The sequence below is a fragment of the Odocoileus virginianus genome, chromosome 2 (assembly GCF_023699985.2).
Source record: "Odocoileus virginianus isolate 20LAN1187 ecotype Illinois chromosome 2, Ovbor_1.2, whole genome shotgun sequence".
Lineage (NCBI taxonomy): Eukaryota > Metazoa > Chordata > Mammalia > Artiodactyla > Cervidae > Odocoileus > Odocoileus virginianus.
In genome coordinates, this window is record NC_069675.1 from 9868615 (window position 1) to 9888354 (window position 19740).

At 40.1% G+C, this 19740-nt stretch overlaps 1 protein-coding gene across 1 annotated transcript in view; it reads left to right on the forward strand.

The window, feature by feature from the left end:
* The window catches only part of M1AP (meiosis 1 associated protein), a 90593-nt gene that overhangs the window by 61017 nt on the left and 9836 nt on the right, over positions 1–19740 (forward strand). The window contains exons 5-7 of the mRNA XM_020895568.2: positions 2942–3115; positions 7280–7442; positions 8414–8555. Coding sequence (XP_020751227.2) covers positions 2942–3115; positions 7280–7442; positions 8414–8555 — 479 coding nt within the window. The remainder of the gene's footprint in view (positions 1–2941; positions 3116–7279; positions 7443–8413; positions 8556–19740) is intronic.

Consider the following 19740-nt stretch of genomic DNA (forward strand, 5'->3'; position numbering starts at 1 on the left):
GAGAGACTCACCTTATCAAGCTCAAGACTAAAGAATATTTTAGAGGAAATATTTTAGAGGAAAAACCATAACCACTATAATCACCAAGAAGAGCAGAAGCTTGACAAATGTATCCTGCCTTCCTGCCACTGGGACTCCTCACTGAGCTAGCACCCCCTCTCCTCTGTGCTATGCTTGGCTGATCAAGGCCAGCATCTACCGCGGTTCCTCCCTTTCTCTGTGCTCCATTTCTGGGCAACCGTCTGTCCTTCTAATGGATCCATTCATTCTTTGGATGAGCCAATACCATCCATAGGCTCCAGCCAAATCTTGCTTTGGTCTGTAAGCCATTCTTTTTAAAGTGATTGTTTTTCATTGACTTCATCACTCTGTATCAACTTTATTTTTTAACTATCTAAGGAAACCACTATTTTTCTTATTTCCAGATTCTTAATGGGGAGATACTTTGCTCTGTCCCCATACCCATGGTAGGAATTTTCTAATCTTTTACCATTTCACTGGGGAGGAAAAAAGAAACACTTCTCTTCTCCAAAATTCTGTTGTTTGAACTCAAAGCAGTATCATCTGCTCTACTTTTTGAGATCCTTTTTCCTACTTCATTTATTTAGTTCTATATCTGCCTCCTTATACTTTAATAACTGCTTTGCTTCTTTGAAGAGAAGCTGTTCAGTCATTTCCCTACTTATTACTCAAGTTGAAGTCCAGACTCAGAAAAATTACTTCTTGTTTTTCCTATGACACAATAAATTTCCCGTTATTAAAAAGAACATTTCTCCTCACTTATGAGGAGCATTTATTTGACAATGACTTCATATTTATCACTGTAGTACCTGAAAACATAGTGGAGTAGATGAGAGTTTAAGGAGAAGTGGTCAAGAATAATGTTGCTTTATAAACTCATTAAGGTAAAGAGTATCATATGCCTTTTATAGTATTTCAGCTTCTATGTAGTACATAATTAATATTATTGCTTGATGGAATGAGTTCATTAGCTAATGAATCCTCATAACTATTCACAGAAGATGGTAGAAGTTTTTTTCTAAGTGAAAGCATGTTTATTTAGAAAGATTCACATCCCACAGGCAGAATATGGTCCACCTCAGAAGGCGAGCGTAACCAGTGGTGAAGTTTTAATTATACTGGGCCAAAGAGAAATGCATTTGGTGCCCCTTTTCAGCCACATAATAAGTTGATAAACATGACATGAAGTCACTTAAGTCTCACCACACTTTCCCTGTGTGGGTGCCAACACGTTGGACTGAAGCCCTTTGTTCCCTGTGGAGAGTCTGCCCCCTCTGCAGACTTGTCCTCAGGAATGTCGTTCTAGAAATAAACCAGCGCTCTCCTCGGGGTCCATGAGTCATACATAGAAGTTAATTCATTGGAGCGACTGATTTTTCTTAGGCCCTTTGTAAAAGTATTTCTGAGAGTCCATCATGGTAAGGCAAAAAAATCCAGGTTCCTCTTCAGTTTCTTTCCAGCTCTTGTCTCATTTCCTCTCTCTATGCTTCCTCTGTCACCTTATATTTGGTTTTTACTGACAAACTTTATGTCCAGATCCAGATCCCAATTCCTGAGCTAGGTTGCCTAAAGAAGGAAATAGACCAGCAAAGTCTCATCACCCCCCCCTTCCTAGTCCCATTCATTCAGATTGGAAATCAAATCACACTCCACCAGACCATCCCTGTCTTCTTGGCTGCTAATCACACTTGTGAGATGTAGTATACCAATGGCAAACTTGTATAATTCTGTATCAGAAGATGGAGCTTATAATTCATCTTTTCTCTCTTAGTCTTTTTAAAATTTATGTTTTATAACAGAGGAAATAATTGAATACATTTTCACTGTGAAACAATAGCATAAAATTGAAGACCTCGTTAAGTAAGTACTTAACTTGCATTGTGGATATGAGAGTTGGACCATAAAGAAAGATGAGCGCTGGAGAATTGATGCTTTTGAACTGTGGTGTTGGAGAAGACTCTTGAGAGTCTCTTGGACTGCAAGGAGATCCAACCAGTCCATCCTAAAGGAAATCAGTCCTGAATATTCACTGGAATGACTGATGCTGAAGCTGAAGCTCCAATAATTTGGCCACCTGATGCTAAGAACTGACTCACTGGAAAAGACCTTGATGCTGGGAAAGACTGAAGGCAGGAAGAGAAGGGGACGACAGAGGATGAGATAGTTGGATGGCATCACTGACGTGATGGACATGAGTTTGAGCAAGCTCTGGGAGCTGGTGATGGACAGGGAAGCCCGCTGTGCTGCAGTGCATGTGGTTGCAAAGAGTCGCACATGAGTGAGTGACTGACCTGAACTGAACTTGAATTGCTATATTATTTTTGACTGTTTTTGTATTCTAAAATTTTTTTAAATACAGAAAATACATAAATACAACAAAATTCAAATGTATAGAAGTATGAATAATAAAAAGTGAATGTGTCTCAGAATTCTGCTCTATTTCTACTCCTGTTCACTATTAATAATTTAATAGTGGACTTCCAGAGCTCTGCAAAAGGCATTTCCATACATATGTATGTACTTAGGCTAACAGTTTTATTTTTATATAAATGAGTCACACTATACTCTGTTCTAGAACTTTCTGTATTCACTGTCTCCTAGCTTTCCATGTCAGTACATTTAACTTTGCTAACAGCTATATAATACTCCATAGTCTATGCCATAATTTATTTAAATATTTCCCTATTGATGGACATTTGAATTGCTTCCTGTTTGGGGCTCTGATTATTTGTTTTTGCAACAATGCTGTGCTGAATATCTTTGCATATGTCTCTTTAGGTACTATTCAAGAATGTCTGTAGGCTAGATATCTAGAGGTAGAATTGATAGGTTCAAAAATTGGTGCTTTTAATATTTTATATTTTTCAAAATTTGTAACTAAAGAATTAAACACTAACTACTGTTTCCCTTTCTTCTGCAGAGAGTCCTATCCTGACAACTGACATTGATCTTCAGACTATAGACAGTGATATTGTCAGCATGGAGATTTTCTTCAAAGCCTGGCTGCATAACAGCGGAACAGATCAAGAACATGTTCACCTTCTTCTTCCTTCACGGAGTATCAGCAACATTTCCAGAACCAGAGATGATTCAAGTACACTCTCCCTAAAAGATATATTACATAGACAGTGATTATCCTAGTCTAGAATTAGGATTGGAAAGTCATCAGAATACAGAGTAGTTGAGGTTTAGGGACTGGAAGAGGAGTGGATGATGCTGTCCAATGTCAGCATGAGAATTTCTAAACTTCTAATTTTCAATTAGGAAACTGAACCTGATTAAACCCAGACAGCAAGAGCCAGTTAGTTTCAGTGTAAAGACTTAAACACCTCAATAATAGGGCATCCGCTACACTACGTGAGAGAGCAATGAATCACATGTTTTCTCAAGTTTTCATTTTTGATGTGGCAGATATTATTGACATAATTTCAGGTAAGCTGGCACTTCAATAACATGAATAGGGCCTGTAAGGAGAGGAAAAGAACCAAAATTAAATGATTAAATAGAGACCTTCTCAATAGGAAGACACCAAATTGAGGAAAACTAAAGCAACTATAGAACGAGCCCCAGGGAGTTCAACTAGTGGCCTTAGACAATGTTAACGAAGTACGTTCTGGCAATTGTGGAAACCAAGAGGTCAGTTCAGTGTTGTAGGCATGCTACCAAGGTCCTGGATACTGTTCCAGCTGGCAGTGATACCTAATTCAGGTCCCACTAGATTGTAGAGATAAAGCCATTTCTAGTCTCCACCCCCTTTGAAGGTGGGCCTAAGACCTGAGTGGCAGGGCCTGAAAATGGACCCGTCAGTATAGTCAGCCACAGCTTCAAAGGGAAAAGACTAAATTATGTCTTCACCTTTAGGAGTGAGCACTTAATGAGAAAAATGGATACCGACTTCTGTCCCCAAAGAGGAGGATACACCGTGGTCCTTTCTTTATAGAGATAGCCACTGGGTTCTTAATTTATCTCCTCTTCCCCCCCATTTCAGTCTAGGACCTGGGATACCTTTAACAACTTCTCTTGATTTTACTGTCTTTCCTTTGTGTGTAAAACCTTCACAAGGCCTCCATTCCACTTGCTTTGCCCAAGACCAATTGCTCACTTCTTATCTATTTTTCCCAAACACTGTGTTAACTCCTTTCCTTGCATTATCCTCTTTCATCTTCATAACAACGTGATGCAGGTACTGTTATCACATGCCATTGAAACTACAAGTCAAAATGTTAGTCACTTCAGTCGTGTCTGACTCTTTGCGACCCCATGAACTGTTGTTTCCCATCAGGCTCCTCTGTCCATGGAATTCTCCAGGCAAGAATACTGGAGTGGGTTGCCATTCTCTTCTCAAGAGGATCTTCCCAACCCAGGGATAGAACCTGGGTCTCCTGCATTGCAGGCAGACTCTTACCATCTGAGCTACCAGGGAATCCTGCTGCTGCTGCTGCTAAGTCACTTCAGTCGTGTCTGACTCTGTGCAACCCCATAGACATCAGGCCACCAGGCTCCCTCATCCCTGGGATTCTCCAGGCAAGAACACTGGAGTGGGTTGCCATTTCCTTCTCCAGTGCATGAAAGTGAAAAGTGAAAGTGAAGTCGCTCAGTCGTGTCTGACTCTTAGCGACCCCATGGACCGTAGCCCACCAGGCTCCTCCATCCATGGGATTTTCCAGGCAAGAGTACTGGAGTGGGGTGCCATTGCCTTCTCCCCCAGGGAAGCCTAAATGGTGTCAGTTATAAGATATAACATTATTTCACATACCACCAAGAAAGAAAAACAATTCCAATTAAATGTGACACATTGCTGTTTATCACTTAGAAATATTACTTTATTCTTACTGAGAGAGTTATTTTAGGTTAGAGTAGTAAGTAAGGGTTAAGAGTGTCTGCCTGGTCCATGGTGATTGTAAGACATACATAGAGACACTAGTAAGTGAAAAAAAAAAGTGTCTTAAAATCAATAAATATAATATTATCCCTGTTTACAGATGAGAAAAGTGTCACCCAGAGGAATTAAACGTTTCCCCCAGGGCTGCACAGAATATTAATAGCCAAGCCAAAAGCAACTCTGAATCCCATTCTTAACCCTTAGGATTAGAAATCTATATTTTATACATTTGATTACTCTCAGCCCAGAGGATATTCATCAAACCTCAGACAAACCCTGGTGACAAACCCTGGACCCTTACCTACCATGCAACCTGCATCCTTCTGGGCACTTCTCTCAATAGGAGCGCTAGGGCAATCCAGAGCCAGGATCTCTTGCAACCAGCCTTTCTTCTGCTGCTGCATGGCATTTTCCCATTGTAATATTGAGAATTCTCTGCTTTGCCCTCTCTTTTCCCATGGGTTTCAACACCAGGGTCGGACCCAGAATGTTTATCTCCATCTGCAGTTATATTTTGGAAATCCACAGGTCTTCAGGGTGGGTGGTAGAACTTAGATCTAGGATGGTGGCAAAACTGCTGAAAACATCTTCACTGGAGTCCAGATGCTCAGGCACAAGTTGGAATGAGGTCCAGAGAAGGTAGGTCTCTACTGGGGTGGGTAGGACCCACATGAGAGTTTAGACAAGCGCGATAGAGACCATATTATAGTTATCCATTGTTTACAAAACTGATGCACTGCTCTTTATGTGAATTTCTAGAAATGTGTTTCCCTAAGGAAAAAAGAAAAAAAGCTGATTAAAACTCTGAGCTCTCCTAATATATAATCTTTTGAGAACTGCTCCTCAGATGTTCACTCTGACTTCTCCTTACAAGGTTCTCCACCCAGCACTACCTGCTTCTGTAGCCGTCTCAGGTCCTTCACCCTCTCCCTAGATGCTTCCTCAGAGGCTCTTTCTGACAGAGCACCATCTGCCTCAGATGAACTTTTCTCATTCTTGGTCTCTGCCGTCTCTGCACCTGGGTCTGAGTGATGAGAAGCCTACCTGGTTCTAGACTCAAACCCTGCTAAAACATCTTTCCCAGCTCTGGAACATTGCTGAGACTACGGTTCCAGTAGTTCTCATCCCTGGCTACAGTAAGAATCAAATGAGGAACTTTTAAAAATACCAATATCAGCTCCAGCCCCAGAGATCCCAGTTTTGCTGGTGTGAGGTAGGGGCCAGACATCCATACCAGACAAGTTCACTATGTGATTCTTACTGCAGCCAAAGTCAAGAACCTCAGCCAGATGAGCACAGCCGTCTAATCCTAAAGCCCAAGAACCCGACAATGAAGCAGTCAGGCACAGAGGGAATAAGGGGAAGCTGGAGTCCTAGGCAGAGTCCCTCCTAATGACTTCCTGGGCTCTGGGACACAACTGGCCAAGAGCTGTCTCATCCAGAAATGATGTCCAGGTCTGGTTGCCAGGCCCAGCTAGACCTGTTTTTTCTACATTATTTCTACTTTTGTTTTTACCTCATGTTGCCGGTACTTCAGTCATTTCATAAATCACTGACATCAATAGCTAACCTTCTCACAAGTACAGAACACTCATATATTCATAGTTTGTTAACAATACTTAAACCCAATATACATTTCATTTAAAACTTTCATAATATCAAGGATTCAAATCTAGATCAACAGAACATTGTACACTGTGACATGTGAATATGCTTGCTGGAGAAGAAGCTTATGGATGCATAAAAAACCTCCATGAATAACCCATACATAGTTGAAACACCCTCAGAACTGTTGTATGTTGCCACAGTGATGTTGCAAGGTCCAAAAGGTTCTATTCACTTGGGGAATTATAAAATAAACTGTTTCAGGAACTTAGTCCTCCCCCTACCTCGAATGTCCTGGAAGAACTCACAGAGAAGCAGTAGCTGTCAGCTGACTGCCTGACTTCTGCTTTCCTACTCTTCCTTCATCTGACCTGCAGTCTTGCCAAAGCTTAGCCACAGGGAAGCAGGAGGGGCAGAATTTCCTTCTGTGATTGCCAAAAGGCCCCGCATATTACAGTGTTAACTGCCTCCTCCACAGAGGACACACATTCCTCTCGGACTCAGTCACAAGCCAGATCTCTCACTGTGAGGAAACTTTTCAGCCAGTCCAGAAGTAAAACAAGAAAAAACTCATGTCACACCCAGAAAATAAAGTTACCTGTTATGTAGAGCAATATTATTTCAGACCTGCTCCTCTGTCCACTTCCCTGCCTCTCCCAACCCTTACTTGTCTGGTGGACGTGGAATGGGTGGCAGATGATCTCTCTTAATCATATAGCCTGAGGTAACTTGTGACAAACGATCCCTCCCCAAATGCTGTTTTTACTGTAGTGTGCCTGAAATGTGATCTTCAAGAGCGACTTCTCAGCCCATCCCTACTCCCTGGAACAGCTGATGGCTCTTTGAGGATGGATGACCCCAAAGGAGACTTCAGCACCCTCTACCAGATGGTTTCCCATTCATCAGCCTCTTGTTACAAGCTCCGGGTGATCAAGTATGGGCCAAGAGAACCCCCCTAATCCATGCAAATATTTATTCTTATTGGTTCCAGCTAGGAAGACTAAGATAGAGGGAGGGCATGGGCGTTCCCCAAGTGTCAGGCAGCAGGGGGCCAATCCCAGAGTAGCAGCTGCAGGTGTGGGCATGAAATAGCAAGGTCAGCCTGCTCAGTATGTGGAGATGAATGAGGAGACTGTGAAAGACATGTCTCAGTAGAGTATTCCAAAGTCTGGATGAAGACTGGAAATCCAGAAAGTCTCTGAGAATGCAGAGGAAAAAAAGATAAACAGAATGATGTTTATCCATTCAGCAAATATTTATTGAACACCTAATATGTTTAGACATTGGGAAAGAGATCTGATCTTCAAGGAATGAGTGGCACCTAGGATCTACCCCACTTTTCCATTTCTTTAAGTGCTAGAATTCTTGTTTCCAAGAGAATCAGTTCCACAGCTGAATTAGGAATGATGGCAAAGACCACTTTTATTGCTTCCTAGTTCTATCACAGTGCCCTTGTACAGGCTGAGATAAGCTGAGTAAGCTTGTCTATGGACTTGGGACCATGGATGCTGCTGGGGAAACTGCTTAAATGCAATCTCTTCTTAACTGTGTCTTTCATCAGCATCTTGCCACAGAAGAACCAGATCTGGGATGCAGATCATTAGTATACTGTTGTGTAATGTGGTTGCTGCAGCAGGAATGAATGGGACAGAATGAGCTTAGGAGAGGAAATACCCATCAGAGTCTTGAGGTCTCCGGATAGGTGCTGCATTCCTTAATTCACAGATTTTGAGACTCTGCTGTGTGCCACATACCCTGATAGGTACATCATAAAGTGAGTAATTCACAGGCCCTAACCTAAGGGATTTCACAATAGGGTCTTAGCCTGAAGCTAAATTTAAGTGGATCTGGGCCAAGGTTCTGGATACCACTAAGGAGCCTCACACTTCCATTGTCTCTTCCCAGGGCTCTAAAATCCAGTGGGGTCTGCGAATCACTGACCTATGGGCTCCCCTTCATCCTCAGACCCACAAGCTGTTGGCAGCTGGAATGGGATGAGCTGGAAACAAATCAGCAGCATTTCCATGCTTTGTGTCACAGCCTGCTGGTGAGTACCCATGTCACCAGGTGATGAAGAGAAGATTGTTAATGGTGAGAGCGCATGTCACCAGATGGTGAAGAGTGTTAAAGTACCCTCCATAGGAAAGCAGCTAATTTAATCCTGCCCTGATCCCAAATCTGTCCCAGTCTTCCAGAGGATAGAGAAAAACTGGACATACTTTGAAATATGGATTAAGTATGACTTGCCTTTGTTGGTTTCATGCTATAGCGAATAATTCCTGAATTCAGTTATATGACTAAACTTGAAAATCCCTGATTTTACATTTTATTGGCAATAGGGAATTGTCCTTAAGTAACTATATCTTAAACCCTATTTTTTCCTATCACTATGCTGGATATTATGGTTTATTTCAATGAAGAACACTTAGTCTATGCTAGAAATTGTGCTAAGTCCCAGGTATTCAGTCTATTATGGTAGACATTATCTGTGGTCTCAAAATCTTTCTAATGAAAGAGACAGAATTAAATATGTATATTGTTAATTGAGAGAAGTTTATGAAGGAAAACAAGGGCTTGCTATAATAGAGCTTCTCTATGAAAGTGACTATTAAGCTGAGATCTGCCCGATGAATGGGAATTAGCTAGGTGCAGGGTGGCAGGAAGACCATTCCAGGTGCAGAGAAATGCATATGCAAAGACCCAAAGGCCAGAAAGAGCTGATCCTCAAATCAAGAATGGAATGATCATTGTGACTGAAACAAAATGAGCAACAATAGCGAGAGCCAGAAGGTGAGGAGCTAAAAGTGAGCAAGGTCAAATCATACAAGATTTGTAGCCCAAACTGAGGACGTGGGGCTTTAGGTACAGAAAGAAGTCATTAGAAATGACATCATCTATTTAAATGTTTAAATGATTAATTGTGCCAAAATTTAGAAATGAACTTTCCGAAGCAAAAATGAAAACAAGAAAATGAGGTAGGAGGGCACTGATGTGCCCTCTTGTCTAGGCAAGAGACAGTTTTGGCTTGGAATTGGATACTGAAGTCAAGATGAGAAAAGTAAAGCAATTAAAGTAGTATTTTAGAGAAAGAACTTGTGAAGGAAGAGGAAAGTATCAAATAACTGCCTGGTTTCTGGTTTACCATTTCCTGAAATGAAAAATCTAAAAAGATCATATACATGAAACAGTAATACAACACTGAGAAAGCAAAATGAAAAAACTGCAAATACAATTCAGGGTTGGGTACAACTGCTTAGTGGATAGAGAATAACAGTTTGACCCAGGAGGATATGGGAGATCAAGACTTCACAATAATGTGTCTCTTTCACTATCAGAAGCAGACTTCTTTTTTCCTGTTTCAAAGCCCACACTCCCTTTTAGGTCCACCCACTGAGTTCCTGTTTCCTATCTGACTGAACACCCATCTCCTATCTTTGCAGAGCAGAGGCAACAGAGACCTCCTGACTGTTAAAGCCCAACGGCTCAGTTTACTGTACTCTACCTGACTCCTCAGGATCTTGGAGATCTACTGGGGAGAAATTTCTCTCAAGGGGCTTCAATACATTCTTTTGTACATGATATCTTAAACAGACATTTGCATTTTAAAACACTGATAGAGGGAGTATAAATTTTCTGACAAGTGGTAACCTTCAACACTTTAATTCCATGACCAAGAATACAGCCCAAGAAAACAATGAGAAAAGGGAGAGAAGATATATGTATGGTCATGTTTATCTCAGTGTTATTTACAATGGTAAAAAACTGAAAACAACTTTAATGTCCTAAGTAGAGGAATGGTTAAATTGAAATAGGGGAAAAGTTAGAGGAACAATAATTCACCCAAGCAATGAGGTATTATGTAGCAATAATAGTTTATAATAAGGTTGGGAAAGAATATTCTTTTCCATCCTGGCTTACATTACATGAGATTAGAGTCTCTCTGCCTCTGAACTTGGGGTGTGAGAATCCATGTTTATTCGTTCAACAAATATTTATTGAGTGCTTCCCAGGTGGTTCAGGGGTAAAGGATCCACCAGCCAATACAGAAGACATAGAAGACTCAGGCTTGATCCCTGGGTTGGGAAGATGCCCTGGAGTAGGAAATGGCAACCCACCCCAGTATTTTTGCCTGGAGAATCCCATAGACAGAGGAGCCTGGCAGGCTGCAGTCCTTGAGGTTGCAAAGAGTCAGACAGGACTGAGCAACTAAGCGTGCATTTATTGAGCACTATGCGCCAGATATAGTTGTAGAGGCCAAAGAGACCTCTTCTTTATCACTCCTCTCTCATGGAAACTCACAAGTATGTAGTTGATCCAAGTCTAGCAGATACCCATTTTCCGTAGCACTTGAGCTAGTCACTTAACCAAGTGCTTTGCATATCTTAACTCATTTAATCCTCACAGTAATTCCATGAGATAGATTGTTATCCCTATTTTTACAGATACAGAATACTGAAGAGATCAAGTGACTTACCAAAGGTCACACTGCTACTGCAGTGATCTAGTCAGAATTTGAATGTAGTTCTGCTGACTACATACTTTTTAAAAATATATCTCATACTTTTAACTCCTCAGCTAAGTTTCTAATACCAGTGTAGCCAGATAAACACAGACTACAACACCAAAGCTAATTCTTCTCCCTTCACTTAATACCCCGTGCTTCTGTACTTCACTGGACTTGAATTCACTTAAACTGGTAGTAAGTACCTAGTTCCTTACCCATGTTGTGCTTCTTGTGCTCCACTTCATCAAGCAAAGCCCACTCTCCTTTTCTAGAAAGGAAAGAAGCAAAATAGTGTTTGAATGGCTCTTCCTTCTTGCTTCTCACATAGCATCTCCACGCAGCAAAAAGCCTGAAAGGCGGTATGTTATGGAGGGAAAAATTCACAAGCTTCTGTTCAGTCATTCAACACCAAGTGTTTTTGGAGTTCCTACTATGTGACAAGACTTAGAGTTTTAACCTTCCTGATCCTATTTTTACAAGTTCTCAGCACTTCTTTAAGCCCATCCTAGGTTTAATTCTTTCTCACACCTCTTTCATACGTTCTTTCAAAATCTGATGTCATTGGCTCACCATGTAAATCTTTTGACTTCTTTATTTTTTTACTTCTGTTTCTCACTTTGTTGTTTCCCCTCCAGCTAACTTCTCATTCTAACTTCTGTCTTTCTGTTAATAGCAGTACCACCACTGTCTACTCACCCAGGCTTGAAACCTCAGTCACTTTCAGCCTTCTCACCCTTTACACGCATTTCATTACTAAGTCATGTCAAATTTTTTCTTATGAGTTGTAACTGTTCTTCCCTTCCCCTTCCCACTGCTTGTTCTCATCAAGACTTCTTCAATAAACTCCTAATTAGCTTCCCTATGTCCAATCTGTCACTCTTCTAATTTGCTCTGTTCTTTAGGTCAGGTTAATCTTCCTGAAGCATTCCCCTAATGTCACCTGATTACTTATGTCTTGCCTGCTCTAAGACCATAACATCTATTGTGTGTATTTTTTCCTCTCTATTCTTATTATCTGAGGTCAAGTCCCCTGCCCCTCTTTCCTTTAATATCATAGTAACCGCTTAACTCAGCTCAATGTTTTTAGTGTTTCCCTGTCCCAGTCCATTTTCCATACTGCTACCAGATTAATCTTCTTGAAACAGCACTGATCCTGCCACTCTTCAGCTTAAAACTATATTAAAGTCTATATTCCTTAGCTAGGTATTCAGACTCCATCCTTGCCTCCCGTTATTCTCTTTCCTATATCATACAGTCCAACCAAATTAATATACAAACTTTAAAATCACCTCACCATTGAACTTTTGTTCATGTTGTCCCTTCTATCTCCATCTATTCAAATTCTACCTCATTCTGAAGGACTCAGCTCAGATGTTGCTTCTGCAATGAGGCCTTTCTGGATGCCTATATTTACTACTAGATTTTGTGCATTCTGTTTCTTTTTGGAGAAAAGTATATTTCAATTTGTTTTTAAAATATATGATCCTATGATTTTGGTTAAAGCCTATGATATAAATTTGACTACCCAGACTCTAGGAAAACATGGTTGCCTTTTCCTGAAATTTCTACCACTTCCTCATTTTACCAACTAACTCCTCAGCCTTATTCAAATTTAGGTTTAGAGTAGAAACTCTTCTTTTGCTATCTCTTTTTGTTGGGAGTCAAGATCAGACAGTCTTCTTTTCTTTTTTCTTTTTATTTTCTCATTTTCTTTATTTGGTAGGAATATTTTCAATATAATTCAAGCAGTACTTTCTGCCAATAATGATTTTATTGAAAACAAGCAGCTTTGCATTTTTATTTGTAGTTCCCATGATTAGAACAGTACATGAACACAGCAGGTTCTCAATAAATGTCCATAAATACCATTTGAATTTTTTATTTTTTATTTTTTTGTGTTTAATTGGATGATAATTGCTTTATAGTATTGTGTTGGTTTCTACCATATATCATGAATCAGCCATGGGTGTAGGTATGTTCCCTCCCTCTTGAACCTCACTCCCACCTCCCACCCCATCCCACCCCTGTAGGTTATCACAGAGCATTGGATTTGAGCTACCTGCCTCATACAGTAAATTTCCACTGGTTACTTAATTTTACATATGGTAATGTATACGTTTCAATGCTACTTTCTTAATTCATCCCACCTTCTCCTTCCCGCACCATGTCCACAAGTCTGTTCTCTATGTTTGCATCTCCACTGCTGCCCTGCAGACAGGTTCATCAGTACCATCTTTCTAGATTCCATATATGTGCATTAATATATGATATTTCTCTTTCTGAACTTATTTCACTTGGTATAATAGGCTTAGATTCATCTACCTTGTTAGAACTGAGTCAAATGTGTTCCTTTTTATGGCTGAGTAATATTCCATTGTGGAGAAGGCAGTGACACCCCACTCTGGTACTCTTGCCTGGAAAATCCCATGGAAAGAGGAGCCTGGTAGGCTGCAGTCCATGGGGTCGCTAAGAGTCGGACACGACTGAGCGACTTCACTTTCACTTTTTACTTTCATGTGCTGGAGAAGGAAATGGCAACCCACCCAGTGTTCTTGCCTGGAGAATCCCAGGGACGGGGAGCCTGGTGAGCTGCCGTCTATGGGCTTGCACAGAGTCGGACACGACTGAAGCGACTTAGCAGCAGCAACAGTAGCAATATTCCATTGTGTATATGTACCACAGCTTTTTTTATCCATTCATCTGTTAATGGACATCTAGGTTGCTTCCACATCCTACCTATTGTAAATAGTGCTGTGATGAACATTGGGGTGCATGTGTCTTTTTTAATTATGACTTCCTCAAGGTGTATGTCCAGTAGTGGGATTGTTGGATCATATGGTAGTTTTATTCCTAGTTTTTTTAAGGAATTTCCATAATGTTCTCCATAGTGGCTGTATCAATTTGCATTCCCACTAACAGTGCAAGAGAGTTCCCTTTTCTCCACACCCTCTCCAGCACTTACTGTTTATAGATTTTTTTGATGATAACCATTCCAGCCCATGTGAGGTGATACCTCCTCATTGTAGCTTTGATTTGCATTTCTCTAATAATGAGTGATGTTGATAACCGTTTCACGTGTTTATTCGCCATCTGTATTTATTCTTAAGAGAAATGTCTGTTTAGCTCTTCTGCCCACTTTTTGATTGGATTGTTTTTCTGGTATTGAACTGAATGAATTGCTTGTATATTTTGAAGATTAATCCTTTGTCAGTTGTTTCATTTGCTACTATTTTCTCCCATCGTGAGGGTTGTCTTTTTTGTCTTGTTTATAGTTTCCTCTGCTGTGCAAAGGCTTTTAAGTTAAATTAGGTCCCATTTGTTTATTTTTGGTTTTGTTTCCATTGCTCTAGGAGGTGAGTTATAGAGGATCTTGCTGTGATTTATGTCAAAGAGTGTTCTGCCTATGTTTTCCCCTAAGAGTTTTATAATTTCTGGTCTTATATTTAGGTCTTTAATCCATTTTGAGTTAATGTTTGTGTATGGTGTTAGGAAGTGTTCTAATTTCACTCTTTTGCATGTAGCTGTTTAGTTTTCCCAGCACCACTTATCAAAGAGACTCTCTTTTCTCCATTGTATATTCTTGCCTCCTTTGTCAAAGATAAGGTGTCCATAAGTGTGTGGGTTTATCTCTGGGCTTTCAATTTTGTCCTATTAGTCTGTGTATCTGTTTTTGTGCCAGTGTTCCATTGGTCTGTGTTTCTATTTTGCGCCAGTGTCTTGATGACTGTGACTTTGTAGATAGTCTGAAGTCAGGCAGGTTGATTCCTCCAGCTCCATTCTTCTTTTTCAAGATTGCTTTGGCTATTCAGGGTCTTTTGTGTTTCCATACAAATTGTGAAATTTTTTGTTCTAATTCTAGAAAAATACCATTGGTAGTTTGATAGAAATTGAAATTGCGTTGAATCTGTAGATTGCTTTGGGTAGTATAGTCATTTTCACAATACTGATTCTTCCAATCCAGGAACATGCTCTCTCTCCATCTATTTGTGTGCTCTTTGATTTCTTTCATCAGTGTCTTATAGTTTTCTGCATACAGGTCTTTGTCTCTTTAGGTAGGTTTATTCCTAGGCGTTTTATTCTTTTTGTTGCCATGGTGAATGGGATCATTTCTCTTTCTGACTTTTCATTGTTAGTATATAAGAATGCAAGAGATTTATGTTATTAATTTTATATACTGTGACTTTGCTATATCCATTGATTAGCTCTAGTAAGTTTCTGGTGGCATCTTTAAGGTTTTCTATGCCATCTGCAAATAGAGTTTTACTTCTTCTTTTCCAGTCAAGATTCTTTTTATTTCTTTTTCTTCTCTAGGATTTCCAAAACTATGTTGAATAATAGCAGTGAGAGTGGACACCCTTGTCTTGTTCCTGTCTTAGAGGAAATGCTTTCAGTTTTCTACCATCGAGAATAATGTTTGCTGTGGGTTTGTCATATATGGCCTTTATTATGTTGAGTTTTTTTTTTTATGCCTACTTTCTGGAGTTTTTTTTAATCATAAATGTGTATTGAATTTTGTCAAAAGCTTTTTCTGCATCTATTGAGGTGATCATATGATTTTTATCTTTCAGTTAATATGGTGTATCACATTGATTGGTTTGCATATATTGAAAAATTCTTGCATCCCTGGGATAAAGCCCTCTTGATCATGATGTATGATCCTTTTTATATGTTATTGGATTCTGTTTGCTAGAATTTTGTTGAGGATTTTTGCATCTATGTTCATCAGTGATGTTGGCCTATAATTTTCTTTTTTGTGTGTGGCATCTTTGGTTTTGGTATCAGGGTGATGGTAAGGCCAGGCAGTTTTCTCATCTGTTGTGGTAAAAGACACTTCATATTGTCCATAAAAAGCATGGGCTTTGGAATCAGATGGTGCTAGGTTTCTGAAAGCTTCATTATTTTCCAATTGTGTGAACTTAGGCCATATACTTAACCTCTCTAAACATAAGTGTACTTATCTATTTGTAACCCTAACAAATCTAGTGGCCCCATGTGCTTTAGTCTCCATATAAATGGCATATAAAGAAGCACTACCCAGAAGACAAATAGTAGTTTTAAAATTAATTTATGTGTGCTTTCAAAGAACACCAAAGAGGAAATAGTTCATTACCCACAATGATATTTTTCAAATTTTCTTCCTCTACTCCTCAATCATATCTAACCTGGAGATATTCCAAGAGCCTTTCACATACATGCACACACAAAAACTAAGACTCTGTTCCAGTCCCTGTTACTCTATCTCATTCCTCTCTCAGCCATATATATATACATATATTCTAGAGATTGATTTAGCCTCTCTGATGTAGTCCTTTCCCTCTTAGGTCCTGTCTCTCTTTACCTATCTAAAATACACAGAAATAGAATCCACACAGCTTCTCCTTTCATGAGTAGAAGTGGAGAGTGAAAGGAAAAGAGGGAGAAGGTGCATGATGGACATATTAGTAACCCTTGTCTCTTTCACATGTAAAACAAGACAATAAAAAATACCTCATGTGGTTTTTTAAGATGACTAAGTAATATTACATATGTAAAGCACCTGGCATACATCTGGCATATGATTTGTACATAATGGTTGGTTAGTAGTTCTATGAATTACATATGTTTCTTTTTTATGGATTCTAATTCTCTAGAGAAGTTCTCCACATTTTAACCTATTTTTTAAACAAACTAATCATAGTTATTTTAACGTACTTGGCTAAACTCAACACCTGGATCACTTGTAGTTCTTTATCTATCGTCTCTTTCTTCATTTGGTTTTTAGACATGGGAAAGTTATGACCAACCTGGATAGCATATTTAAAAGCAGAGACATTACTTTGCCAACCAAGGTCCGTTTAGTCAAGGCTATGGTTTTTCCAGTAGTCATGTATGAATGTGATAGTTGGATGGTGAAGAAAGCTGAGCACCGAAGAATTGATGCTTTTGAACTGTGATATTGGAGAAGACTCTTGAGAGTCCCTTGGACTGCAAGAAGATCCAACCAGTCCATCCTAAAGGAGATCAGTCCTGGGTGTTCATTGGAAGGACTGACGCTGAAGCTGAAACTCCAATACTTTGGCCACTTCATGCAAAGAGTTGACTCATTGGAAAAGACCCTAATGCTGGGAAGGATTGAAGGCAGGAGGAGAAGGGGACTACAGAGGATGAGATGGCTGGATGGCATCACGGACTCGATGGACATGGGTTTGGGTAGACTGCGGGAGTTGGTGATGGACAGGGAGGCCTGGCGTGCTGCGATTCATAGGGTCACAAAGAGTCAGACACGACTGAGTGACTGAAATGAACTGAACTGATCTGATCCTGTCTTTTGATGAACCTGGTAATATTTTAATGAAAGATACTCACTGTGCCTAAAGAAATTGTAAAGTCTCCAGTTGGTGTTAGCTTCCTCTGAACAAGTTTATCCTGCCCTGCACTAAGCAGATAGTGTTGACAAATCATCCTTTTCTACTCAGGAGCTGTGCTGAGTCAAGGCTGGACTGCAGTTCTGCTAAGACTTAATCTACCCCTGGTTTGCTTCAGGCCCTCTAGAATTTTCCACTGAAAACTTGGTCTGTAATACACTCGACGATCCAAACTCTAATCACTGTTTCTCAAGTCTGCTAAAAGCTCTACTTCTAGAGGCTTTCCCCTTGGGTGTTTTTGTCCTCCACTCCATGCAGCCCCAGTATTCGGCAAATATGCTAAGTGAGAAATTGACTTGAGCACCCATCTTACCCCTGTCAAGTCTCTACCAAAAAGTTCTGCTAGTTTCTCTGTTCCCTTGCAAGTGCCTCAGGAGATATAAATCCCAGATTCTCAGATCCCAGCCACCATTCCCTTCAACTCAAAGTAAACATGTGCCCTCAGGATTACAATACCTCCCTCACTTGTCTGAATTCTTCCTTTTCCAGAAACTTAGCTCCCTCTCACTTCTGTTGTCTCAGCACTTTCTCACAGCCCTCAAACAAATGGTTTCTAAATATTTCTCAGCTTTCACAGATATTTTAGGCAGGAAAACCAGTTTGCCTCTGGTCATTCCAGCCCACTCAAATGTAGAAGCTGAAGGTTATTAAGTGTTCATTTATTCCCTTTTGCATCCTTTATCTGGCTGGACAATCCATAATACATTTTCTGGTTTACCCTCAGTTAGTTGGCTGGTTCCACCATGTTCTCATTTTCAGGTTCCTGGGCATAGCTTCTAGCAAAAGTAGGCGGTTTGCATTTTTATGATCTTATCTAATCTTGGCTCTACTATCTCCCTTCAACCCGCTCCAGTATTCTTGCCTGGAAAATTCCATGGACAGAGGAGCCTGGCGAGCTACGGTCCCTGGGGTGGCAAAGAGTCAGACACGACTGAGCGACTGAGCAGGGAGCAGCACCTTTTCTTTCCTTTGTGCAGTCCCCCTAGTTGTTTATTTTGTTGTTGTTGCCTTTTTCTAAACTTGGATAACCACTTTGGAGAATGTGGTAGGGAATTATATATATAATTTTTCCAAGTATTTATTAGATGAATTTATTCATCACCAGGAAAACATCTTTTCAGTTACCAAATCCTACTACATAGTCCCCATTATGTAGCTAGTGACTCACTTTCCACATCCTCATTTCTCTTACAAAGTCATGTCTGTGTGAACATGAAAATACCACCTATTTAATAGATCTTTATATTAAATATTTAATAGATCTTTCCATTTCCAACTTAAAATATCAGAGTTTCTGGATACACATCCCAGAGCTTTACAGCCCATGTCTGCCCTAATTGGCCACAGAAGTGACAGAATGCAAGCCAAGGTATGCCCAGCAGCAGTGGAAGTACATAGGCAGTGACCTGGTTGGGCTGTAAATGGGTGGGGAAATGGAAATTCCTTGGTTATATTAGGCAAAGAGTCAAGAGCAAGAATCTAAGCTGAGAGTGGGGTGGTGGCAGGTCAAGAGCCATTTTTTAAAAATGATCAGAATGTAGTTAAGAGTATACAGCCTCCAGTGTATACAGACAGGGGCTAGAGTAGCAGGATAGCCCAGCCCAGCATCAGTAGCCTTCTTGTGACCCAGCCTCTTGGTTCATCTTTCACCCTGTCCCTTCTATCCCCCACACCAGCCATACTTATAAATCACTAAATGTTTCCCAAATGCTAAACTGCTTCACACCACCACACCCTTTTTCATGCTGCTCCCTTCCCCTTGCCTGTAGCCACACAACAAATTCTTTTTACCTTTTTTCCAGATTCTGCTTAAATACCTTCACTATGAAGCTGTTCCTGCCTCCCACCACAGCCTGCCCCTACTCATCCTTTTTTCCCTGTCCCCACCCATGTACCCATTGTCACATCTGTTTCAACCTTCACATAACTGGTAAATGGTATGAATATGCACCTTAGCTCTCTGATGTTGAGAAATGTCACATTATTATATTTTTCTAAATCAAAATTTTAAAATATTAGTCCTCAAGTGCTAGGATATTAACATGCTCATAATCCTAGGGAGGCTAATAGTCCAGAAGTGTGGGAAATGGCCCTTTGGTCTTCAATACATCTCCAACATTGTTGAATAGAAATGACAAGTGCAGACATCTTTGTCTTGCTCCTAATCTTAGGGGCAAAGCACCCAGTCTTTAACCACTACCTATGATGTTAACTGTAAGTTTTTTATAGAGGCCTTTGATAGGTTGAGGGAGTTCCATTCTGTTGAATGTTTTTATCATGAATTTTATCAAATGCATTTCCCACCTTTATTGAGATAATTATAT